The sequence below is a fragment of the Anser anser genome (genome assembly GCF_964211835.1).
Source record: "Anser anser genome assembly, chromosome: 4".
NCBI lineage: Eukaryota > Metazoa > Chordata > Aves > Anseriformes > Anatidae > Anser > Anser anser.
Window position 1 is genome coordinate 24,823,205 of NC_139724.1, and position 27,994 is coordinate 24,851,198.

At 36.3% G+C, this 27,994-nt stretch overlaps 1 protein-coding gene and 1 long non-coding RNA gene across 2 annotated transcripts in view; one reads left to right on the top strand and one right to left on the bottom strand.

The window, feature by feature from the left end:
• The window catches only part of LOC310899227, a 128,270-nt gene that overhangs the window by 51,530 nt on the left and 48,746 nt on the right, over positions 1-27,994 (bottom strand). The gene's annotated exons all lie outside the window — the stretch shown is intronic.
• Positions 90-27,897, top strand: LOC310899211 (uncharacterized protein). The gene is made up of 2 exons (XM_083835370.1): positions 90-5,488; positions 6,210-27,897. The coding sequence occupies exon 2, from the start codon at positions 12,237-12,239 to the stop codon at positions 14,307-14,309; it is 2,073 nt and encodes a 690-aa protein (XP_083691496.1). The 5' UTR covers positions 90-5,488; positions 6,210-12,236; the 3' UTR covers positions 14,310-27,897.

Sequence of the window (27,994 nt, forward strand, 5' to 3'; positions counted from 1 at the left end):
TACGTGCTTAGCATGGTCAGTGAGTGCATTTTCAGAGTAATTATTCAGCCTCCAAGTGAAGCTCATGCAAAATTCCTATCTGCAATAAACATGAACAAGAAATTTCACAGTTGTGATCCGTTGCATGAAAAATGACTTTATTACTTTTGAACCTGTCTTCTACTACCTATTTTGATTCCTTGAGATATTTATTTTGAGCAGAAGAGATAATAGTTTTTCCTATCCATCATTCTCCAGACCAGTTTTTGTTTCCTTGACCTTTACTTTATTTTCCCCTCATCTAATTCTTAAGACTGAAATATGAAAGTTGTTTTCTGTATGAAGGTGGTTCCAAAGCATTTTGTTCATTCCTGCTGCACCACTTTTCTGAACCTTCTACTACCTAGTACATCTGTTTTGAGATGAAGGGTGGAAAGTGTATAGAGGTCAAAGTGACAAAATTATTCTTTTTTATTATTATTATTTTATTTTTTTTTGAGTGAACTGCCTGGGTTTCTGCAAGTGGCTTATTAACAAACTGAATATACATCACCCATTTGTGAAAACATGTTAAGAGATCATGACAAGCAGCCAGAAACAGCAGAAAAAGCACATGATCCCATGACTAAAGAGAATTATTTCTATTCTGATTCACAAGAAGAAGTTATTCATTTGGCAATTGACTATGCTCCCGTGGGCTTCAAAACACTTCAAGTGCCTCCATAACTCTGCAGGAAAGATGTGAATATACAATATAGATTTGCTGAACAAGTTGAGACATAGTTTCAGTTGAAACTATGGATCATCCAACATGCTGAAGCAAATGTCTTGTGTGAGTGCATCTGAATATGAGGAAAAACAAAAACAACAACAAAACAACAACAACAAACAAAAAAACCATCCATCAATAGAGTGGATTCAATAATTCTTTTCTACAAATTCTTTCTTAGGCCTCTGGTTTAAGAACTGGAGAAATCTATTATCTTGGCAAGTTGTTCAATAAAGAGTTTGCTTTTGTATGCATTTCATGTGAAAACACATTTTAGCTCTGTGAATGTTCAGCCAATCACTAAATGGCCACAAATCTGTCAAACATCTGACATATGTGCATGTCTTCATGCAAATACATGCTATAACTTTCAGTAATAAACAGTCATGCAAGAAAAAGAGTGAAAGAGTCTGGGACTGTTCTCTGTTCCTGCCTAGGAATCAGAGGAAGGAAAATAAAAGAGAGAAAAATGTGTCTGAAACCATTACAGTGTCAAAAAGTACATGAAAATCATTACACCATACTTCTGAAGACCGTGAAAAGTGATTGGAGGTCTCAAAAATTTTAATTTCTTTATCATTACCTGGCACTTTAAAGTTGTGAAAAATTATATGAGTTAGCTCACAGCTTTATTTTTAAGAATAAAATTACAGTATAACTATTATACACTATATAGTATGCATAATAAAAGAAATAAAGTCAAAACTAGTGAAAGCTGGAAATTTACAAGCTCAAACTAATGGTAAATTAAAATATTTTCATGCACAATTTAAACAAGAGAGAAAACTTTCCAAAATGCTCAAGTTTTTTAAAGTTTTTAATTTGGACCTCCAGAGTCCTACAGTTATATTTTGATAAAAATAAACATATTTCAAGTGTTTTTGAATATTTTAATTAGCAAATTCATCATACTAAGCAATTATGAGAAATCATTCAATTCCTTCTATACAACAGGAGTCCTCATAGACTTGAAGAAACAACATACATTTAGAAAGTATTTTTCATCAGCAAGATAATCTTCAATAACTGTTCAACTATGTTGGCCTTTTTTTTATATATCACAACTGGGTGATATATATATGTCACTGGATTATATATATACCATGACTGGGTGATATATAACTATATCTATCATTAAGCACACATTTTAGTTGGAATAGGTCAGGAAAAAAATCACTTTCTGGGACTCTTCAAAACCTTGACTTATTTTCTGAAATAGATAGTCAATTTTTTTTTTCTATATTAAAAAAAAAAAATAATCCAATTCATGTTATTGAAAGAATAAGTTCTGGACATGATATTAAATATAAGTAATACATGAAAAATATTTTTTTTCCAAAAATATTTTACATAAAGTACATACTTTTGAAATATGACAGCATCATGATTTTAATGTCATAAGCTATTAAAAAGATCTGGCATGATTTCAAATTCACAACTCAAATCTTCCTGCTTTATGCTGTAAATATTAGCAGGAATAAGTATCACCAAAATCTTCAGGTCTGAACAAGATCCTTGACTACTGTCCAGAGGTGGTCTATACCACAGGTGGCAAAATAAGACTGTCAGTGCTAATCAGCTAAAGAAAGCTACAGCAAAGTCAAGTTGCCATTGTATTTTCCCTTTGACAATTTTTGCTGAAAAGACATTCAGGGCAAAAATGAGATGGAAGAAAAGTGGATGGAGTACTGACCAAGATTAAATTCAGGTTCCCATGTCTGAATTAATTCGTCTTGCATTTTAATCATCTTGTCTGCCTTGAGAAAAGTACGTACTGTTCTTTCCCACTGAGGTCAGTAAGAGTTTTACATATAGCACTTGTCCCCCAGAGATCATTGCTTAATTAAAGTACAAAATAAAAGTTCTATGATGGTGTTCATTAATCCAAGGGCTAGGAGTAGGTCAGTGGTTAAACTAACAGCAATAACAATGGATTTTGTATTCATGTCAGTACCGCTTATTTAATCCTCAGGGAAGAACTGTCATGGCCTACTTGTCCAACTGTGAAAGGTGGCCTCCTCGAGCTATGTTTTGAATAACTGTCATAGAGGAGCAAAAGCTTCTTCAGAGCCTCAAGGTCCCAGACTGTTTAGTCTATCATGATGGTAAAAACTCTGAGGAGGTATTTCAAGTGAAACACATATTTAAAATTATGCCTACGTGATTTTGCATAAATATAATTCCATTTTTATCTTAGCGTCAGCAAAACCTGTTCCTGAGTCACATATTTCAAACAACTTCAGTAGGGCAAAATTTGCAGGGTGTGACCTGCAAGTCAATAATATTTTACATTTAATATTAATGCTACATATAATTTAATATATTAAATTTAATTAATTTAAATATAAAATAGTCTTTTCATATCAAACCATCTCTAAAGGATTTATCATCCTTTAAAGGAAATAAAAATTGGAATAATATTCCATTATCTAACAATATTTAGTTCAAATATTTGTTTCAAGGCCAGAGTTTTGGTCCACTGTGTAAATTGAAATACATATTTTTATGATAAAGAGTGAAATTTACTTTTCTACATGTAAGAGCCATCCTTCCCCCCCATTGTATTCTTTTTATATTTCTTTTTTATATTTTTATATTTCTTTTTATATAAATCTATTTATAAGATTTTAAACAATAAATCCAGAAGCAAGCTCTGAACTGTTCTCAGCAGTTTTTCTTGCAACCAGTATCAGAAATGCCTCCTGATGAATCAAGCCAGTGGCTCCTCTTCTGGCCTACACACATTTCTTTTCTTTAGAAAACAATCTGGCAGAGACAGAAGGTCCTGAAAAGGTTCAGATAAAATACCTAGCACACATTCCTTGATGGAACCATAATTTGGTGACTATTGAAAGCTGAGAATTGAGCTAAACAAATGATAAGTGCCAAATACAGGACATATTACCATAGTGTGCACCAATCCCTTTCTATTTCTTGAAGACTATTTGACTCCTCTTTCCCTTAGTAGGCTGTTGGTGCATACTAATGACGTTCAGGTTCAGATTCCCAATTCAGGTTGAGATTTTCCAACCATTCCCACACTGAGCTTGGTCTAACATAGCTGCTCTGGAAGAAAATACACCAAGGGTTTACCTTTTATTCCATTTACCCCATTTCTGTTTATAAGACGTGAAAATCTTTCATGTTCATTAAAATACTTCTCTGTTCAAGGTAATATAGTAATGAAATTTTCAAAAACACATAAATGATCTCAAATGAGATCTGTAGTAAAGCAAGAGGGGACAGTTCCCACTCTTAGCACTATGTCTATGCCCATAAAAAAAACTGTCTAAGATTCCTTTCTTAACATGCCACATTGCCATAGAAACATCTGGAGTGTTTCCATTCAAAGCCATTAATTGCTATCACCTGGAACATTTTTTCTACTGCTTGAAACATAGTTCTGCAAAACAAATGTGTTTTACAGTCTCAAAACATTCCATTGCTGCTACTACAACTGACTTTTAATCTTAAAGTGTCATCTTGATCTTGTAAACTAGACTATTTTAAATGGAAGATGTTAATTATCTTTGTCATGAGTACCCACATTTAGCAAGGATATCTATATATAGTTTTTGAGAAGGCTTTTCAAATTAACTTTTCAGTTATTTTGAACACCAAAACACTCAAACATTATTCTGCACAAAAATGTTAATTTAAAGAACAGATTAAGCTGTTGGCAGGTTAATTATTTTTCTTTTCTGTGACTGATGATTAATAACCACAAATTTATCTCCTGAAGTATTTTTTTCCTTCTTCATAACTGAATATTTTCTAATGATCTGATTTATTCCAGTCCCTTATTGCAGGCCTGCCAAAATGGTAATGCACAGATTAGCCTCACTGAGAGGAATTTATTTTATAGAGGCTCTGTTGCACCCAGTTTTTCATTTCTCTTTTCTAGTTTCACACTACTTTAGTGATTCTGTTTCCAATGGCATCTGCCAACATATTGTCTATAAATATCTTCAGGCCTGGAACCATCCAGCAACATTCTGTCATATCTAAGCCTAGAGATGCATGTGACTAGCTTGCATTTCTTTTTGAAAAACTATTCTACTTAATATTCTACTTAATTACAAAATTTAATTGCTTAAAAAAAAAAAAGAGAAATGCACACAGAGATAGATTTGTACATGCAAATTAAATTTGACAGTCAATGACTGACACTACGTGTAATACATATGCACACATGCTCAGTTGAAAATACAAGTTCTATCTAGTTATATACATTTTGCAGAATATAAACATCCTTCACCAGCACATTATAACAAAATTTGTAAACTGACTTTCCCATTCTATGGCTGCCTCAGTGCATGCGCACACATACACACATACATACATACACTTCCACAGCAACAGTGCTATATCATGTAGAAGCCACTGCAATCACCTGCAGCTCACAATTACAATTAAACATGGATTTGTTGGAAGCTGTAAGCAGCCACAGCTGGAAGCAATTGTGAGCAACTATTCACAGTCAGAACCAGCGTTCCTTCCCACTCTGTGTTCAAGTGCAGTCATATAAATAAAACAAGGTAAAAGGAAAACAAACATTTTACTCCTAGCTCCGTGCTGCCTGCCTTGAATGTTACTGTACCTCTCAGTGGAAGAAGAGCAGTATTGGGAGCAAAGCCTTCAACATTGAAATAAATGAAATTGTTAAGCATATAAGTTTCAAGACTTCAGTTTCTCTAGACAGCTATTGAGATCTTTCCAGAGACACAGTCATTGACCAAGGTATGAATTGCAACTATTCAAATTGTGCTGGACATGGCTGAGGCTTGTTAGGAAGGACTGTGACTTGTCAGAGGAGTAACAGACGTGCCACTGTGGATGACCTTACTAAATAGCCAGGTAAAGCTTGAAAATATACCACATGTAAATAATGTGGGTCAGAAAGTATGATAAACAAATGAAAAATAAATGTAACTAAGAAGTAAGTAATCTTTAAATTAAATATATATATATTAATCATGAACTAATGAGCAATCAGGCAAATAAACAAAGGAATCTATCAAAGACTAGCAGTCAAAACAAGATCATTATTTGTCACTTGCATTGTCTAATAGTAATCTGAACTGAATCCGTTCTAAATAACTCACTGAGCATGTGGGATGCCTAGAAAAATGAAAGTGGTAGGTTCTGTGACAGAAAACCTCAATAGCTAATAGTGGTCAGAAACAAGAGCTAAAAAGATGTCAGATGGAAAAAGCAAGCAACTTACTGCACTCATTGCTAATAAATATGGATCTTTTATGTGGAAAGAGCTCTATAATTTACTACTTATATTTGCAATGTAGAATAAGATAGAAAAGCCAGCAAAATTTTAAATTACTGTCATGGTTTTAGCTGGGATAGAGTTAATTTTCTTTATAGAGGTTGGTGTGATGCTGTGGTTTGGACTTTTGATGAAATTAGTGGTAATAACACACTGATATTTTCACATCTTGCAAAGCAGTGCTTGCACAGAGCCAAGGACTTTCCAGTTCCTCATGCTGGCCTGCCAGCAAGAGGGCTGGGGATGCACCAGGAGTTGGGAGAGGACACAGCCAGGGCAGCTGACCCAAAGTGACCAAAGGGCTGTCCCGCACCATGTGGTGTCATTCTCAGCAATAACAGGTGGGGCAAAGAAGAAGGAAGATGGATAGGGTGGTGCTTGGCTTAATGGCTTTCCAAGCCATTATGCATGAGGACACCTGCTTTCCTGGAAATGGTTGAACACCTGCCTGCCCATGGGAAGTAGTAAATGCATTCCTTGTTTTGCATTTCCTTTGTCTTTATCTCAATCCACAAGCACTCACACTTATTATCTTTCCAATTCTCTTCCCTATCCCACCTGGGGAGCGTAAGCTAGCAGCCGTATGGTGCTGAGCTGCCCATTGGGGTTAAACCACAAGTACATGTATGAACATGGAGACTCAGAAAACTCACTTAATAGAAATTAGGAAAAATGGAGTTTTAAAGTACAACATTGACCTTGTCTTAGTCTAAAATTCAAATCTGTAGACTATTTCATTCTTACTTCATTGGTTCCTTTCACTGGATGATCTGAAACTATAAGAAATGAAATATTGCAGGTAAAATAGACAACACTTTCAGAGCACTTTCATCACTTACAAAACCACTCAGGAAACAAACTGAAACAATCTACAGACTCAAGAGATCTATAACTCTGAAATCATCTTATATTCAGAAATAAACTTATGAAGCAGTTTTCCTTTGGATGCTTCCTCAAGTCTATATTTTTTATTCATTGAAGAAAAAATTAAGAAAATAAATAAGAGTTTTTGTTGAGCTTCTTTACTTTAAGCACTTTATATTATGACTAGGTAGAATACTTTACATTGTACTAGGTAAAATAGAACCAGGTGCATGAATTTTACAATTTGTATTAGGCAGCATATCTAAACAAAAAATGTTTAGGAATACAAAATAAAGAATATATTAATTGTATAATATATGTTTATAAAATTGATATCAAGTTTAAAGAGGATCCTTCAGAACAAAACTAGTCCTGAAACATGATGATTCAACAATGCCATGGTGTATGGCATCTACCCTACCCCCTTCCCCCTCCTCTTAGATGGAAAAGAAGAAGGTCTAGAGAGACAAAAGGAGGAAAAGCCTGGAGACTGTCCCATTGATTTGAGTTTATTTGTTATATGATTTTTTTTTAAAATAATTTTTCAGCTTCAGATGTCATTTTACTTCAAGTTTCTTTTGATAGCTTAACAGTATAACACAAAACTCAAGAAACTGCGGGATACAACAAAAATTTATCTTATCTCAAAACCAGGAGAAGACTTATTTTAGAACTCAAACTAAAACTCAAATGTGAGGAGCTACAGGTGGCAGGTACTAAGATTCATTTATATGGTACAAAGTCACTAAATTTCCTTGGCTGATAGGCAGAATACACTCATCACCTCACTAATGTAGTCACATTAGTGTAAACTGGCTTGTGTGTAATTCAGTCGGAGAATCTGCAAAGCTCATTAACACCTGTTTTCAACTTATTGAATATTATATATTTATATATATTTTAAGCATTTGTACTGTTTTTCATACTTCTTGCACATGTCCCTAAGGGTGCACGTGAGCCAGATTTTCATCAAGAGTAAAATTTATTTTCCTGTTGTTTGACTGGGGGCTTACAGTGGTGTAATTATTTAAGAGAGACACTGTATTGACCTACATTGTATTGACCACTGTATTGACTACATTGACCCTGAACTTTTTTGAAAAGAGTAACTTAAAGGTTGCAAACATCTATCCTCTGCCCCCTTCCCCTCACCACCCCCCAAAAAAGTTATCTTTTGGGGAAACAGAAGGTTTTTTCCTTTCTGTTGTTATTACTCTGTCAACATCTATCAACATCTTTTTTAGCATACTTCTAATCCAGTTTGTTCTAAGCTCAGATATGCATACGGACTTTTTTTTTTATTTGAAAGCAACATAAATTTGAGTGATACAATGTATAAAGTCAGTCTAATGCAAGACAATAACCTTTTGAAACAAAAGCAGCAGTATGGTGTGTGGTCTACAGACATTTAATATCCACTTACAAGAGTGCAACACCATCAAAGAGGACTTCATCCTTTATAATAATTTTTCATTTATTGTTAGTGAAAATGCATTCTGTCATTATGAATTTTGAAGCTATAAAGGTAAAAGTAAAAACATTCTAGCAACCAATAAATAAAGTCAGATCATTGACAAAATGAAAGCAGCAGGGTTAGATGGAAATTATTAAATTTTAATAAACTTCTAAATAAGTTTTGTAAGGATAAAATATTTACTTAGACTTGGGGAAAACAAATTAAACGATTTCTATACAGCTACAATAAATATTATTCAGTACAAAGAGAACAAATAGTAGAAAAAAAAAAGGATTAGGAATTCAGTTTCTTACCAGTATTCACCAAGTGCAAGTACACAAAGAAAAATCAATATAACTGATTGTAACTGAAGAAAGGTAATCATATATCGCTGAGCCATTTATAAATAATATGTCAAGCTATTACTTCAGACAACTAGACCTGCAGAACAACATACCAAAAAAATTGAGGAAAGAAAAAAAAAAAAAGGAAAGAAAAAAAAACTAATCACAACTTGTTGTCCAATAATCTTCTTTTCTATGCACATGCATGCATTTCTGTAGACTGCATATTATGCTTAAACAAAATACACATTTAAACAAACACTTCTGAATTAAAAGATCATAGCTTGATAAATAAATTAGTAGAATAGTGATGTGTAGGGGGGTTGTTTCCAGCACTCTGGAAAAAATATTCTTATTCTTTTTCTCCTTAAGCAGTTCTTAGTGGCCAAAAAGTCTCTTTATCTACCTCATCATAGTAAAGACACTTCAGAAAGAAACAAATAGTAAATGCATCAGATTTTTTTTTCAAGAATCTGTTATATTTGTTACAAGGAAAGTAATAAAGTAATCTATGTCAAGCTATTTACATGCTAGTATATTAACTACCCAAGATTTAATCTCAAATAATGTATTCATGCTGCTTTGCAAGGGTGGGAAAATATGCATGATATCCACTGCAGAATGTTCTTCCTCTGAACATTGTTTAAGCATACTTTAGTGCAGAAGCTTTCTTTGAAAAGTTCATTGACCTTGAAAACTAGTGATAAGTGGAGCATGTGAAACACAAACAACAGAAAAAAGTTTGGTTTTGTTTTTTTTTTTCAATAGTGGTGAAGAAACTGATCTCAAGATGAATATTTATGATGTATGTGCAAATTTTCTGAGAAAAAAAAAGAGAAGTTCAGATTGCAGCTGAGTGAAACAGGATTGATTTGTATAACTTCAATCCATGTTGTTTTTATAATCTAATATCTAACTCATGGACAGTTTATTTTCAGGACAATTGTGTCAATAATTTAAAATTAAGACATAGCAAGGACATTGGAAATTATTAAAAAACATGAAGACATTATCTAGCATACATTTTTTCTCATAATACTTCTCTGTGACATTGACTATTAGAAGATCAAATTCTGATCTCAATTTTGCCTTATTTTTACCAAGTTCAGAACATACATTATTTGATTTTGTTCATAATTTCCAAACTTCTAATGAAGAAAGAAGATAAAAACAATGTGGCTACATCCAGTATAAATTTTGGAAGTATGGACTTTAAAGCAAAGCATGGGGTGGAGGTGATGATACCAAGGCAGAATTAGAGTTGGGAGAGAGACTTCAGCGGTGGGATAGTGGAGATCAGGGTCATAACCCCAAAAAAAGACGCAAAACATTTCTCACTCTCACATGTGTAGGCCTTGGAATTTAGGTGCCATTGGCACCACCAGTGTTGGGTCATGCAGTTTAGAAATTTTATGTTATTTGAACAACAGGTTGTATGACAAATAGTGCAGACAATCTAGTGCTGTCTACACAGTAGTACATTTGGCAAGTAAATAATGCCTTTACCTTTTTTTTTAGAAAGCAAAGTCACAGTGGCATGCATATATCTAGTAAAGAATGGTTTGACTTGATTGTGTTCTTATTACATTTCCACTAAATGTTGCTTGAGGGATGAAAGTGTACTGTCACAGAAAACTGTTACTGACATTAAACTGCTTAAGTCAATTGTGGAAGTATCAACTAATGGACTCCACAATGAATAACTGTGTTATAACTACACTGAATGATACAGACACTATGTAGACCATTTAAACATACAGACAGACAAAAACAGGTTGGTGCCCAAAATGAGAAAAAAAGTAACTGGAAAGGTCATATCGAATAAAAACATATTTCTGTCATATAGTATCAAAATCATAGCACAGAACCAGGAAATGTCAAGTCAAATCATGTCACAACGTGACAGCTTTTTGAGATCCTGTGTCCAATTGTACTTGGTGCTGGACATTTCAGAAGATTTTCAAGTAGTTGTCTACAAAGACTTGCATGATATACTCACAGAGGGACTTTGTTAATCCCTACACAACCATCCTGTCACCACTTGCTACTTTATGTGTCCTATATTCAACATCAATCATTCAAACTTATAGTAAATGCAACTTCAAGTAACAGCATGGCTTAAAGTTTCATATTCTGTGGATCAGGGAAGATTGTGAAAGGACAAAGATTCCTTTCTGTTGAGTTGCTTTCAACTATGCTATTCTTTGCTGGAAGACCCATTTCAACTGAATCCCCTCAAGTGAGCAGAAAATCACATTAACTATCCGTTGCTACTAAACTTTTATATCATTTAAGTTTAACTATTAAAAAATGGTGTTCCTACTGTAAGTTAGTCAAATAGTGGAAAAATGTGAAATTCCTCAATCTTTCACAGCCTAATGTTGTTCTTTATGGTAAATTAACCTTCTAAGGATGTTTCTCCTTTCCACAGTTATAGAGACCTAAAGCAAAACTTCGATAAAAGGCTTTACACACTACTCATAGCAACTTTCCACACCAATATTTTTGAGTGGAAAAAATAGAAAATTCAGATTACATATGTGTTTGGCGCAACAGTGGATGTCTAGAAGTAGTTCTAAGATAATAAACTCATTTAAATATACTAATTCACTTTTCCTAGTAAATCTCCCTAAATGGAGATATTTGTTAGTAAACTTATTTTCAATGTTGAATATTGGATGTAGAGTGCATATATCATTTCCAGCAACTTTGTTTCAAAAGGTGATTATAGGAAATCAGTCTGAAGAAAGGCTATATACACAGACAAGAGCACTATACGCAGTCCTGAACAGTCTGTACTTGTCAGCAAGGCCCTGCTGAATCCAATGCCTCAGGGCAACACGTTTCTGCAAATTTTTGTGATAGGTTACCACAATGTTATGGTATAAAACTGTGTGGCACACATCAAATGCTTTGGAAAATATATTCACTCCTAAACAAGTATTTAAAGTTGATGTAGTATGTCTTCACATTATTTTCAATGAAAAGATGCAGCCTGCCTTTCTGCAGAATATGCATAGGTTTTGTCATTAACACTGGACTTTTCATTTCAGTGCTAGTGCATAGAGTATTTCAGAGCAGTTGCTTGTTGGGTAGCTGGCCTTAACTCCTGCCCATCACTGTTAATAAGCCTGTGTGGGATGAGGTCATGGTCTCAGCATATCTGATACGACATGAAAGCATTTTGTTCCCTTGTGCAATTGGCAGATGCAGCATCTATTCTCATCCTGAGATAACCTAGCAACAGCAGCATGTGACCACATGACCAAAACATGCAATTAACTCCCACTTCACAAGGTTTACAGCTCAGCAGCTTCACTACCTGCGGCTTATTTCAAATGCCACAGCATGCTTTCCAAGTGATTTGAGCAACTGATTTGCTATGCACAGCTACACAATTTATATATATATATATAAAAGCACTACAATGTCCAAATCCTTCTGAAGGCCGGTTTTGCCATAAAACAGAATAAAGTTAAAGGACCTGCACGAGAGATCCAGTTTTTAGGAATAAAATGGCAAGATGGACATCGTCAAATCCCAATGGATGTGATCAACAAAATAACAGCTATGTCTCCACCAACCAGCAAAAAAGAAACACAAACTTTCCTAGGTGTCGTGGGGTTTTGGAGAATGCATATTCCAAATTACAGTCTGATTGTAAACCCGCTCTACCAAGTAACCCGTAAGAAGAATGCTTTTGAATGGGGCCCTGAGCAACGACAAGCCTTTGAACAAATTAAGCAGGAAATAGTTCATGCAGTAGCCCTCGGGCCAGTCCGAACAGGACCAGATGTAAAGAATGTGCTCTACACCGCAGCCGGAGAGAATGGTCCCACCTGGAGCCTCTGGCAGAAAGAACCTGGGGAAACTCCAGGTCGACCCCTGGGGTTTTGGAGTCGGGGATACAGAGGATCTGAGGCCCGCTATACTCCAACTGAAAAGGAGATATTGGCAGCATATGAAGGAGTTCGATCTGCTTCGGAAGTGGTCGGTACTGAAGTGCAGCTCCTCCTGGCACCCCGACTGCCGGTACTAGGCTGGATGTTCAAAGGAAGGGTCCCCTCTACACGTCATGCAACTGATGCTACATGGAGCAAGTGGGTTGCACTGATTACTCAGCGGGCTCGAATAGGAAACCCCAGTCGCCCAGGAATCTTGGAGGTGATTATGGACTGGCCAGAAGGCAAATACTTTGGGATATCATCAGAGGAGGAGGTGGTTCGTGCTGAAGAAGCCCCACTGTACAACAAGCTACCGGAAAATGAGAAGAAATATGCCTTGTTCACTGATGGGTCCTGTCGTATTGTGGGAAAGCATCGGAGATGGAAAGCTGCTGTATGGAGTCCTACACGACAAGTTGCAGAAGCTGCTGAGGGAGAAGGTGAATCGAGTCAGTTTGCAGAAGTGAAAGCCATTCAGCTGGCTTTAGATATTGCTGAACGAGAAAAGTGGCCAGTTCTCTATCTCTATACTGATTCATGGATGGTAGCAAATGCCCTGTGGGGGTGGTTACAGCAATGGAAGCAGAACAACTGGCAGCGCAGGGGCAAGCCCATCTGGGCTGCGGCATTGTGGCAAGATATTGCTGCCTGGGTAGAGAACCTGGTTGTAAAGGTATGCCATGTAGATGCTCATGTGCCCAAGAATCGGGCTACTGAAGAACATCAAAACAACCAGCAGGTGGATCAGGCTGCTAAGATTGAAGTGGCTCAGGTGGACCTGGACTGGCAACATAAAGGTGAATTATTTATAGCCCGATGGGCCCATGACACCTCAGGCCATCAAGGTAGAGATGCAACATACAGATGGGCTCACGATCGAGGGGTGGACCTGACCATGGACACTATAGCACAGGTTATTCATGACTGTGAAACATGTGCTGCAATCAAGCAAGCCAAATGGTCAAAACCTCTTTGGGATGGAGGACGATGGCTGAAATATAAATATGGAGAGGCCTGGCAAATCGATTACATCACACTCCCTCAAACCCGCAACGGCAAGCGCCACGTACTTACAATGGTGGAAGCAACCACCGGATGGCTGGAAACATATCCTGTGCCCCATGCCACCGCCTGGAACACTATCCTGGGCCTTGAAAAGCAAGTCCTATGGCGACATGGCGCCCCAGAGAGAATTGAGTCAGACAACGGGACTCATTTCCGAAACAACCTTATAGACACTTGGGCCAAAGAACATGGTATTGAGTGGGTGTATCACATCCCCTATCGTGCACCAGCCTCTGGAAAAGTTGAACGATACAATGGACTGTTGAAGACTACACTGAAAGCAATGGGTGCTGGGACATTCAAAAATTGGGATACACATTTGGCAAAGGCCACCTGGTTAGTCAATACTAGGGGATCTGCCAATCGAGCTGGACCTGCCCAATCAAACCTGTTACGCACTGTAGAAGGGGATAAAGTTCCTGTAGTGCACGTAAGAAACATGCTGGGTAAGACAGTCTGGGCTACTCCTGCCTCAGGAAAAGGCAAACCCATTCGTGGAATTGCTTTTGCTCAGGGACCTGGATGCGCTTGGTGGGTAATGCAAAAGAATGGGGAGGTCCGGTGTGTACCTCAAGGGGATTTGATACTGGGTGAGAATAGCCCATGAGTTGAATTGTAGTATGTTAATTATTATATAATACTGTATGTCATCACTACCATGATTGCTATATATCATAGATGAAAACGGTGCTTAATTACAAGGTATTGAAAAGAGTGTAACCTGAGCATGACATAAATGGTATGGAATAAAGGGTGGATATCTGTCCTGGTTCCAGTTAGGACAGAGTTAATTTTTCCTCATAGTAGCTGGTAGGGTGCTATGTTTTGGATTAGGATGAGAAGAGCGCTGACAACATGCCGATGTTTTAATTGTTGCAGAGCAGTGTTTACACCAGGCCAAGGACTTTTCGGCTTCTCGCTCTGTCCTGCCAGCGAGCAGGCTAGGGGTGCAGCAGGAGCTGGGAGGGGACAGACCCAGGACAGCTGACCCAAACTGGCCAAAGGGGTATTCCATACCATCTGACGTCATGCTAAACAATATATAGGGGTGGCTGGCCGGGGTGGGGGGCCGGCTGCTCGGGGATAGGCTGGGCATCGGTCAGCGGGTGGTGAGCAATTGCGTTGTGCATCACTTGTTTTCTTACACATTATTATTATTAATACTATTATCATTATCACTATTATTGTTATTATTGTTATTATTATATTCCTGTCTTAATAAACTGTCTTTATCTCAACTCACCAGCTTCACTTTCCCGTTTCTCTCCCCCATCCCAGAGAGGGAGGGGGGAGGGTGAGCGAACGGCTGTGTGGTGTTTAGCTGCCAGCCGGGTTAAACCACAACAACATTTTACATTCAAATTATTATTTAGAAGTAACAAGCCTTATTGAAAAACTATTACTTCTAAACTGATAATGCGCATTACAGAACACAGATGCTTTCCATCTGTGCTAAGACAAAGATATGGATGACAAACTCATAATTCCCATTTCAAATGAAGTGGAAGCCATTTGTCCATAGTCTGAAATAAGTATACAATATCAATATGTGGAATTTATACAGGATTTGATTTGATCTTAGAACTACCCAGACACTGTTTGGTTTTGCTTCTAAGTCTATGTAAAAGCCAGAAATTTCTTTTCTTCTTACCTTATAGTTAATAAATGATTATGTAAAAGCCATGTCCTTTTATTGATTTTTAATGAGTCATATCTGCAAAACAATGTAGACAGCTTTCTGTATTTTAAGAGCCCATACTGTATCACTTTTTGTGTGTGTGTGTGTGTGTGTGTGTGTGTGTGTTTTGTTGTTTAGTTTTATTCTGCTCACAGAAGTGTCCATGTCAGAATTCTGTATTTGGTCTTGTACTTTATGCACTGGAGGAAAAAAAAAAAAAAAAAAAAAGATTAAAATTGTAAAATTGTTGAAACAGACAAGGGAAATATCCTGAATTATTTTTTCTTCAGTCTTCCATCACTGACGGAACCATCACTGGTTCCAGAGGAAATAATGACTGATGTTCATACTTGAGAAAACTGCAGTGATACTAAGAATCTATGCATTCCACTATACTCTCCAGAGGATTTTGGCATAGCTATGATGTCTTTATTACATGCAATTGCCTACAACATTAAGTCATCTGGAGACCTTTGCCATTTTATTAATTATTAAAGCCTAAAACCAGATGCACAACTCATCTTTAGTCATTCCTCATTTTTGTCAGCATTTTGATGTGTCTACTCTAGTGCGGTAATAACTTTCATAGCGCAATTCTTTTTTCCCTACCTCTTTGTATAGATTGTCAGAATACTGACAGAAACTCCCTCTTCTCTAGTGGGACTAATCAGTAGCAAGTAGCTGTAACCACTTGTCCACAAAGCCTGTTGCCAACACATGCCCCTTAAATCATGGCCCATCCATCACTGCTGCCTGCTTGCAGAAATGAGCAGATGTTCAGTCTCCTGACTGCCACTGGTATGACCACTTGTGGCTGCTAATATTAGTCTACAACTTTTACTCAAATAAAAGAAATGAAAATAGCAGGTGTTCTTAAAAGTTCTTCAGATGGTTATTATTAGATTTGATCTAAGACTGTCCAAGACATCTTGGGGGAGGGGGGGGAATCGGATTATTGAGGCATGCATTTTGAAAATTTTCTGCATATGAAAAAGAATTATTGACAATTCTATATGACACATTGAAAATGCCACTACAGTGGTGGCTGGAAGAGGGAGATTCTGGTCTGGCATAAGCAGATTAGAATTTGTACAAGTGCTGTCATATTTCCCCCAGGTACCCTGCTTTTCAGGCTACTGTCTGTCCTTGATATGGACATCTAGGATAACAGCTGTTTTCATCCCTTTGCTAGATAAAATAAGTTCTGGAGTGTCAAAAAAAAAAAAAAAAAAAGGAAGAAAAATTATTCCAAGTTTTAAACTATCACCCTAATTTTATGCAAATTCAATGATATTTTAATTATGATCTCTTTTAGATTTATAATATTTCAAACAATTTATAGGGTATTGGTGTTGCACAAATGACTGCTGAATTTCAAATCCAGGGAGCTATAGTCCTACCTCAGCCACATTTAACCCGTCCTCTCTTGTATTTTTTTCCAAATGTATATCATATTCTCATGGGAGCCTAAATAGTAATTTTCCTCTTCAGTTATTCTCACCTTTTCCCCTTCACACCTATTGTGCAAGGCTATTTTTTTCTCTCCCAAAAATATATTTTTTAAAAAGTATACCAAACAAAAGCTGAAACGTGAGGTCTGTTTATAGCCCATGATGTGAGGGGAGAAGTGCAACTAAATGGAACTAATTTGAAAGACAGAATCATCACCCACACCCAGTGAGAAAAAAAGGCAGTAGAAAGGTTACAGGTAATCAATACTCCGTTTCTTCTGCCTTGGTTCATAGAACTGCGTTTCTCTTGGAAATACAGAATTTCACAAGGTAGAAGCTTTTAAAAGCTTCCTGGATAGCAAGGACATGCACTGATAGCTGGGCTTCAGCTTAACAGCAGCCACAGCACTCTGTGCACCCTGGGTCCACAGCTGAAATTCACAGGGGAATTCTTATGCAAGGTTGAAGGCTCATTTGAGCCTAGCACCAAAGAGAATGCTTCTAGGTTGCAAACTCCAGCACAAGCATTTTCCCTGTCTTCTGTCTAAAGGGGAGCAGGAATTTGAACCTGAAACCAAACCTGGGAGTAACAGTGTGGAGCAAAATGAGGAAGGGCAGTTAGGAGCAAAGCAAGTGACTGGAGAAAGAACATAGAAGGGAGAAAAGAGGAAATTGAGACATGATTTAAAGAAAGATCTAAGGCTTCTGATATTTGCTCAGGTTAGGCTTTTCTTCAGTCAAGGATTTTCCAGTTCTGTCTCTAAAGCAATGAATTTTGTTAGATTTCATCTGCCTACTACAATCACAAACATTAGGAGCCACTCCAGCCTTCCTGCAGGTCTAATAAAACCAGGCAGAGATTTAGGAGGCTATGTTTTTTTTGTTTTGTTTTGGTTTTGGTTTTCCTCATTTTTACATTTGTTCTCTCTTTAGAAGGAAAGGACATGTACATCAATATGAAGATATAATATCTTTGTTTTTCATACTCTTTATTTTTTCAGTATGATTTTGCCATCATGTCATAATTACATCATTTTAAAAAAAGCATGACAGAAGAGGTATAAATACCTTTCACTTTGAAGCCAGAACTACCTTTTTAGAGTGCTAGTATTGTATAGACTCCTGTTTACATGAAGTGATATTTCCATATAAACAATAAATTGGATGCTCAATAATGAGCTGTTGCATGTTTGCTCCTGACCGATGGACCTCATGGTACGGACCCATATCTGGAGCAGTTCTTGAAGAGCTCCTGCCTGTGGGAAGCCCTTGCAGGATCAGTTCAGGAAGGATGGCATCCCATGGAGGGACCCCACCTGGAGCAGACAAGAGTAACCATGAAGGAATGTCAGAGGCAAAGGGCAAAGTGCTATGGACTGACTGCAACCCCTGTTCCCCTGTGCCACTCAGGGGTAGGAAGTGGAAGAGGGTGGATGGGGGAAGGTGTTTTTGATTTGTTTCCTTTGTTTCTCACTTCTCTACCTTGTTAGTAATAGGCAATAAATTTCTTTAATCTCCCTACACTGAGTTTGTTTTGCCTGTGACAATAATTATTGAGTGACTTCCTTGACCATATCTCAACCCTTGAGCCCTTTTCATCATATTTTTTCCCCCTTTCTTTGAGGAGGGGGAGTGACGGAGCAGTTGTGGTGGAGCTCAGCAGCCCAACCGAGTAAAATCACCACATAAGCAAAGAACAATTTATTCTAAAACTATTTGTTTTAGAAATAGATGTAAGATGTAGCTTAAGAAAAAGTTTTGGGAATGACAAGAGAATGATAGAATACACATCCATCACTGGAGACTTCTGTACAAAATAAACCCTATTAGTTTAGTTTAGAATTACTGTCAAAGCTGATAAGCTAACCATGAAACTAAGTTATGGTCTAAAGTTGTTGCAAAAGCAGTGTCAAATCATTACAAAGACATTTAAGTTATCCCAAGCACTCTTGCAAGAAACCTGTAAATTTAATAACAGCTGGACAGTCAAGTAGCTGAACTGGACAATCCCTGAAATGGGGACTGCAGAGAGCATTCAGCCTATACCAAAAACAACCAAAACAGAAGTAATCAAACTAGTAAGACAATGAATATAATTCCTACACATTTTTATCTTTTAGCAATTTCTCTATCCTGCCAGCTCTGATAGAAAAGCACATAAAAACAAAACAAAGAAAAAAACACACAATTAATTTAATCCCAAAGTGAATGTGTGTCTATAACTAAAACACCACTAAAAAGATTTCAGACTTAAAAATTCTGCTACTATGAAAGAAATCTCACTTCTTGAATCACAATTTTATTCACTAAAGCTGAAAAATCCCAATCCTATTCCTGTCTTCACATCAGCGTTCCTTCAGTGCAATTAATTTGGAATACTAATGCATTTCATACCGGACTTGTCATTGATTTATTTATTTTCAATCAGGAGTGCTTTCATCTAAAAATTCAAAGCTTCTTAAACAATAGATAATTGGTAGATACTTAATATTGATATCTGTGTTTCAAGTGAATTTACAGCAGAGATCTAATTTCTAGTATGATGGTGACACCTTCGTGTCCTTGACAACAACTGTGCAGCTTTTATTATTCTTCACCTTTCTCCAGCCATATAAAAAATGTAACCTAGATACTATGATACTAAATATTACAATTCATTTTTAAATAGCTCTATTTCACCATGAACTTATTTTTTATCAGCCACGTTATTAGAGCATAAATTTTACTCTAGTGACAATGTGTCATTTTAGGTATACGATAACAACTGAAAATGGTAAGAATAACTTCAATCATGTTCTCATCATCAGCCACCTTAAGAGAAAAATGAATATGCAACTGGTATTTAGTTGTCCGAACAAAATACGTTATACTCAACAGCAACAAAAGCTACTGAAGACTGAAAATTACTCTGTGTTAAGACAGGAAGCCTAAACCCAACAATATTTCACTTTCATGCATACAGTATGGAGGCATCTTGCATTGACTTCATCAGAATTAATAAAATCACCTTAAGTGACTTACTATTTTAGGACAGTTCTCTTTAAAGTTTCATAAATGACTTGGATGCAGGATTCAAATATATGCTAAATAACTCTGCAGATGACACTAAATTTGGAGAAGCTGTTGAATCCCTATAGGGTAGAGAGGCCTTGCAGAGAGATCTCGACAAATTAGAGGGCTGGGCAATCACCTTTATGAATTTAACAAGAGCAAGCACCACATTCTGAACCTGGGAAGGGGCAACCCTTGATATATTTACAGTCTGGGCGATGAGAGGCTGGAAAGCAGCCCCTGGAAAGGGATCTGGGGGTTCTGTTTGACAGCAAGATGAATACAAGTCAACAGCATGCCCTGCTGGCCAAAAGGACTGACCGTATCCCAGGGTGCATCAGGCACAGCATTGCTAGCCAGTCAAGGGAAGGCATTGTCCCAGTCTGCTCTGTGCCGGTGCAATCTCACCTCAAGTACTGTGAGCAGCTGAGGTCACTCTGTTCAGTCTAGTGAAGAGGAGACTGAGGGAAGACCTCATGGTGGCCTTCTAGCTTCCTCACTAGGGGGAGCAGAGAAGCAGGCACAGATTTCTCCTCTCTTGTGACCAGCCATAGGACTAGAGATTTTTCCCCCATAAAAGACGTTTCAAAGAGATAAAATACGTCAGCAGCCACAGAGAACTCCAGTTAGCAGCAACTTTTCAATATGGTTCTTGGTAATCAACTATAATTTTTTTTGTTGTTGTTGTTTGTTTTTTAATGAAAGAGAATCTGAAATAGTGTTTAGAATTTTTAAATACAAGTAAATAAAAGCAACTCAACCTGTATGTTAGTAATTTTTGGGTGCTGGAAAGTAACCTACAGATTCCCTGATAACTCTTGGCACAAGTACAGAAATGACAAACATTCATACTATCCCACAATTACTTTTATATTGCATTTCCTTTGGGCAGTGGAAAACAAGACAATCAGGTATTAGAGAGTGGAGCAGAACAGACAGTAACTGAGCTGGAAATCAACAGCGTTATTAAACCTGTACTTCCAAACAATTGCTCTAGAAACACTTCTGATTTTGAAGATAAAGGTTGTAATTTGATCAGGCTATTAACAGAGTTAAGAGTGTTCATGCCACTCATGATTTACATGGATTCTCTTTTGTACAGTACCAGACATTTGTTAGAAGTCAAGAGTCTTAATAAGTAGACAAAATATGCTTTAGTTCACATTCAACAGCCTATAATAAGCTTTACATCTTATGTACATGGTATTCTCTCCTTCTCCCCACCCAAAATGAAAAATGGAACACCACCACCACCCAAAAAAAAAAAAAAAATGCAACTCAGAGCAGCTACATACAAAGATAATAGAATAAGGTAAGGGACTGGTTAGGTGTATCACATGAGGTATATCCCAACCTCATTCAATCTGAGAGCAAGCCTTCTGCAGCTGTGTAACTGTAGTTAAAAGCCCCAGTATTTGAATAAACATTACAGTGCAGAAGAGACAAAATAGGCCCAGAAGAATTTTTGTCCGTAAGAAGTTCTGAACTGATGTAGTTGTGGAACACACACACAGCTCTATATCTGCCCCTTGAACCAATAAAGAACACCCATGGCCAGAGAAAGCCAACCCTTTTCACATTCTTTCTGAATGTCCCTCTTTACCCCCAGGATGTATACTCAACCAGCAGAAGTCCATAAACATGGAATTAATTGCATGTACACGGAGCTAAAAGGCAGTCATCAAGAATGATTTCACTATCATTCTAGGAATACCTGAGTGTCTGTGGGTCATGTGCTCCCAATTTATAACTCTGCTGTTACCCTTAAAACACATTATATAATGTCTTTGCAGGATTTATCAGGTTCAATTTTGAAATATCACTCTGATTTAAAGACAATTCCAAATCTTCATGGCTAGACACCATTTTCTAAGTGCTTTCATGAAGAAACAATTTTATATCACAATTTCCTTCAAAAATATTTTTAGAACATTTTAAATTATTTTTCAAATTATTTTCAGAGGACAAGAGAAAGGAAGAAAATACTGCAGGTGGGTAAAATAATAATAATAATAATAAAAACCACATAGCTATTCTTTTTGACTAGTTTAAGAAAACCAAGCTTTTAAAATCTCTTCTGACACTCCTTTTCATCCACATCAATGTTTTCATCTTGTCATGCTTCTTTACATTACATTTAGTTCAGTGTTTGTTTTGTTTTGTTTTTTGTTTGGTTTTGTTTTGTCTCTTTTTGGGGGGTAGTGGTGGTATTGTTTGTTTGTTTCTTTTTAACTCTTAATTTTTCCTCAATTATGTTGAAGAGGGGATGAGGAACACTTGGTTACAGAACAGTTTAATGAATCAAAAAAGATTATTTCAAACATTCAAGTTTGACCTGTAACCATGACATTCCTGAAATAGTCCAATTATTACTATTCACGGTGTACAGCAGTTTTTATAACTGAGTAAGTTCAAAGTCAGCCTTCATAAAAGCCTTGGCTGCTACTGAAATCTGTAAGATTCCTCACCAGAAATGATTAAAGCTCTATAAAAAGCTTCCATTTCCATAGAAAACAGTTACAAAACTGGGAACACAACATTATTACAGGAGGAACTTGCATTTGCTTTCCCTCACCTAGAAGCCAACCACAGTTATCTTCCACAGAAACAATTGCAGTAAGTTTAAGGAAAAAAATCATCTTATACAGAAACACACTTGCCTTTTATTTTAGTTTTTAATAAATGTGTACTAGTGCCAAATGCAACTGCAGAGTAGACACCTGGACAAAGTACAAATGTAGCGTATAGAGAGAGGTTTTTCTGTTTTCCTCTCCTTAATGGTAACACATGTAGCTGCCAGTTCAGCAAAACTGCATTTGAGGAAAGGTTTATCATCTTCGTAGATGCCAGATTGTAAAAACATGTTCATTTCAACTCTTATAAATAAAACACAAAGGCTACTACTGACTTTCTCACTGTACATATAACTGATATATATATAACATGTAAATTTTTTTTTACATTATATTTGAGAAAACAAAAATTGTATTTGACCTGATTGACTTTGTTAACAGGAACTTCAGCTATATTAAGAAGCTTGTAGTCACTCCTCTGGGATGAAATTCAAAGGTAGAAATATTAGATAATTACTTATGGGAAGTTACTGCCACAGATGGAATGGATGCATAACTCAAAGGCTGGGATGTAAACAGTTTTGTGCTTTTCATATAGAGAAGAGGTATCTTCCCCTTGCTGTTATGGCAGAAGATTAGGATTCTGATAACGTGGGAGAGGATGCACAGCAAGAAGTGCACCAAGTATTTTGATAAGGCTTGCACTTAAAATAAAAATTGATCTCTGTATTGGTAGATCATCTGTGTCCTCTCCATATGACATCATTGTATCTGTACCTTTTTTTCCAGCCAACCAGCTAGTCTACAGAAGCAAATGTAAATTTTGGATAGGGGAATAAAATCAGTAAAAGACAACTATGTTAGCGATTTTAGTGCAGACATATTCAAAGGACATCACTGCTACTCATCCTGAACCCCGGCACGGAAGTGCAGCTAGCAACCAATATCTACCAATTCTAATCTTTAAAATACTTACCTGAAGAAAATATTAATTCTTAAAACAGTAATTTTTAGCATTTGGCAGTTGCTATGGTTTTAACAGTGAGGAATTCTGTTAAACACATACGCTGATATTAACGTAGCTAGTAGCTACAGCAATTATAGCTAGCAATAGTAGCTATAACCCCTCTCTTGCAAAAAAACATATATAAAAGTACTTTTAGGTTTTCTAACAGCCTTCTCAAGCCCAACTGGCTCAAGTTATTCACACTGGCCATTAATGTTAGGGTGAAGATGTGTATTTCTCCTAGATTATATTCCATGCATCTGATCATGACTTAAAAATAACATTATAGAAATTTCATAATTGCCTAAAGCACCTCTTATTTTGCTAATATAGTTAAAAAAATAAAAAATAAAAAAATAAAAACACTTTTTCAATCTTAATGGCAAAATTTAAAATACTGGCATAAACGTTTATTACCTACTTAAAGTCAGTTTCTAAAATAAAGTACGTAGGTATTTATTCTATTGAAGGATATAATTAGTAATACATATTTGAAGAAAAAAAAAACAACAAATGTTTTAACTGCTACTTCACTTTCTGTGATACTCTAGTCTATAAAATAAGACGTCATTGTTTTGCTGGGACTAGCTGGCAAAAGTAAAGATAACTGTCCAAGGTCATAGACTATCTAAAGATCCATCTATAATGCCTAGTTTGTTAATGTATTCATTTTCAGAAAAAAATAAAAATCTTCACTTTAGGAGTTTGAGCCAGAGCATGCAAAATGAAAATAAAAGCTAACAGATCTTTATTTGCATGGCTACCTTTAATCCAGTTGTGGTCTTTAGCATTTTTTCTCTTGAAGACCAGTTTCTCAATCCAAATAAATGGATCAACAGTACTTATTTTGCTTTAATACAGTTCTTGATGTCTATGGAAATCACCTAAAATCTACTAAAGTCCTCAGAAAGTATAGTGACCATTATGTTAATATGTTATCATCAGAGAGAAAGCAATGGCTGAAAGCACCCCATAGAGGAACACCCTGCACAGCTTATGATTTACTATCAGTTAATTATAAATCCTTCTTTATAAATACCTTCTTCCCAAGAAAAGCAGAGTCATTAGGTCTTCTGTCTTATATCAACCACTTGCAGTCTATTATCATGTTAAAAATAAATTAGAAAAGATAAAACTGCAGAATAAACCATAGCAATTTTTAAGCCTGTGAACTTAAATGGAAATATATTTATTGTAAGGGAAATTATTTTTCATATAACAGAGCACTGGAATCAGAATAACTTATCTCAAATGATTAAAAAAAGAGAGAACAGTCTCTGATACAATAAATATTTCTGATTACATTTCCTTTAGCCCATTCTTCATTGGACTATTTATAGTCTAATCACTGGTTTTGTGTTAATTCAGGGAACAACATTATTGATTCTTTTTCCCTCTTCAGATTCTCTCAGTATTCTCCTGGTCTTTTAGCTGGTCTAAAAATTCTAATACTTGAATTTGGACAAGGATGATGGCAGTTATGGATTACTTTGTGCAAAGATTATAGCTTTTTATGATCATTCCAAATGATTTTCCATTTCTTACCACTGTTACTAGTAAACACATGAATCTTCTTTTTGTACAAGGCAGTCTAACTTCAGCAAAAGGTTTTGTTTTTTAAATCATACCCAGAAACATTTTACATTCAAATTAGGTTTGTATTTAAAACATAACACATTTATAACATAGTCTTGTACAGACTTTGAAGTAGAGTCCGTAACTAATTCTGATGAAATATTTTTTAGACCACAGGAAACAGTTATACACATATGTATATATACATGCACACACTTATGTATATGAAAAATCAGTCTGATTTAAGGTATATAAAATAATCAGTCTTCATACTTTATTTGATAAAGCCTGCAACTGCAAAAGTCAAAAGAATTATTTTCTTTCTTAAACCCTATGTGTATAACCTGCAACTAATGTACAGCATTACAGGACAAAAAATCTTTCATATTTGATTTTTACATTTTAAATTTTGTGTTGAGTTATAGAATCAATAGAAATTTATTTCTAAAGAACTTGAAGTGCTTGCTCAAATTAAGTATTTTCAGTAATATTGATGAACTACTATTAAAAGTTTTCTTATGAAAACTTTTGGAACGTTCTCCTAAATTACAGAACAAAAGAAGCACAATTTAACTGAAAATGCAAAATGTGTCTTACAAGTTGTAGCATTTTCAGTTTCCATAAGTTCAAGGAATAGGATAAGTGATAATCAAAAAGTTTTGTCACCTTCATGAAACAGAAAGTGGATACAACAGATTTATCTTCGCTTGTCAAATAAGGTGGGGAGATACAAAGGGTTTATATTTTGGAGTCTGGAACTGTGAACATAGTTTTCCATAAGAGCCAGTCTGTATATTCTTTATCTGTATTTCTTCTTTCTGGCTTCATTTCCACACACACTCTTGCAGTTCTTTATTGAAAACTCTTCTGTGATACCAAACAAGGAAAGTCAAATTCTGAATCCTGCCCACCCCCAACATTTTATCTACAACTCTACAACTGAACTATAGGGGATTTAACCAAATAGTTTAAGTTGTTGTTGTTGACATGGCTGTCAAATAAGAGGTTGCTTACTCAGTGAAGGAAGCTGACTTTGCCAAAAGCAAGAGCAAAGAACAGACATCAGAAAGGGGTTCATTATTTATTTAGATAAATAAAAACAACAACAAAAAAAAAACATACCTTGCTGCTTATAAGGATAGATTCTTGATAGCATCATTATTTTATAAAATATTTAATTACAAGCAAAATATTACCCTATCATACAACATAGAATCCAGTTCTAATACTGCAAGGTCTTCAAGAAAGAGGCAAAGTGGGAAATACATGTTCAGGTTCCAATCAATTTATTTTTGTCACATGATATACAAAAGAAGAAGATGGATTAAAAGTCATAAGCCATAGAAACTACTATACTATACTAAGGTATACTGAGTAAGTCTGTAGATAACACTGGTCTAGGAGGAGGCATTGTCTCCCTTAAGGGTAGAGAAGACCTGCAGAGAGATCTTGACAAATTAGAGGGCTGGGCAAATCACCAACTGTGTGAATTTAACAAGAGTAAGTGCCACATTCTGCATCTGGGATGGGGCAAACCCTGGAAAATAGTCCCCAAAAAGGGATCTGGGGGTTCCGTTTGACAGCAAGATGAATGCAAGTCAACAGCATGCCCTGGTGGCCAAAAGGACCGACCATATCCCATGTATCAGGCACAGCATTTCTAGCCAGTCAAGAGAAGGGCTTGTCCTAATCTGCTCTGCCTCAAGTATTGTGTGCAGCTCAAGTACTATAATCAGCCTCACCTCAAGTACTGTGTGAAGTTTTGGACATCACAATATAAAAGAGACATAACTACTAGAGAACATCTGATGGAGGGCTACAAAGATGGTGAAGTGTCTAGCAGGGGAGACATATGAGAGCAGCTGAGGTTACTAGGTTTGTCCAGTCTAGCAAAGAGACTGAGGGGAGACATCATGGTAGCCTACAGCTTCCTCACGAGAGGGAGCAGAGCAGCAAGCAATGATCTCCTCTCTCATGACCAGTGATAGGACCCAAGACACTGGCACAAAGCTGAGTCAAGAGAGGTTCAGGCTGGATGTTAGGAAAAGGTTCTTAACCAGAAGGGTGTCTGGGCACAGGAACAGGCTCCCCAAGGAACTGGTCACAGCAGCAAGTCTGCTGGAGTTCAAGAAGCATTTAAATAACACTCAAACACAAATGGTTTGATTTTCGACAGTCCTGTGTGTAGCAGGAGCTGAACTCTTGTGGATCATTTCTAACTCAGGATATTCTGTAATTGATTCTACTATTCAGCAAAGTAACTTCAGTCCTGTCAAGCCCCAGGAATATATTCTACTTTGGCCCTTTAGTTCTGGAGCTTGAACAAAAGTAGTAGGAAATCAAGGTTTTACAGAATTAAGCTGGGAATTAAGTAATACCTAGAGATATGCATCTTAAATTGTCATCTATCAAATTTTTAAAGCATTTGAAATATTGTTTTCAAGGACAAAGTAAAGTTTTTCTGAAGATTAGCAGACAGGAAATAATCAATTGTAAATTAAACTTCTGTAAGATTTCAAATTTTTGAGAATTTTTTCTCACATAGTGGTAATTAGGGTAACTCCAAAGTTGTGAGTTATTCTACCTGAAATTGCTTTTCAGAAATCTGGAGCTGATGCTACTTTTCTAATACAGGACACTACCAGTGCTTAGAAGCTTTGAGAAGATGACAATGGAGAGCTCACACTATTATGGATTTTATTTATATGTAGAACAAGTTGATTTCTGTAAAGTTTTCATTCTTTGCCAGTTATGAAGCTTAGCATTGTTTAGTGTCATCTCCAGCTGTAAAGGAAGAAATGCAAAGACAACAGTTCTTACTAATCACATTTTTTCTGAGCAGTAGCCTCCTCTCCCCACCCCCACCCCCCCAACCGAATGATGCTTCTAATCTCTTCAACATTGATAGACAATAAATGAGTATTCTGTTTATGGATCAGAAATACAGAAATAAATGCT

Coding starts and splice junctions, on each gene's coding strand:
- LOC310899211 (XM_083835370.1), top strand. CDS start 12,237: ATGGATGTGATCAACAAAATAACAGCTATGTCTCCACCAACCAGCAAA.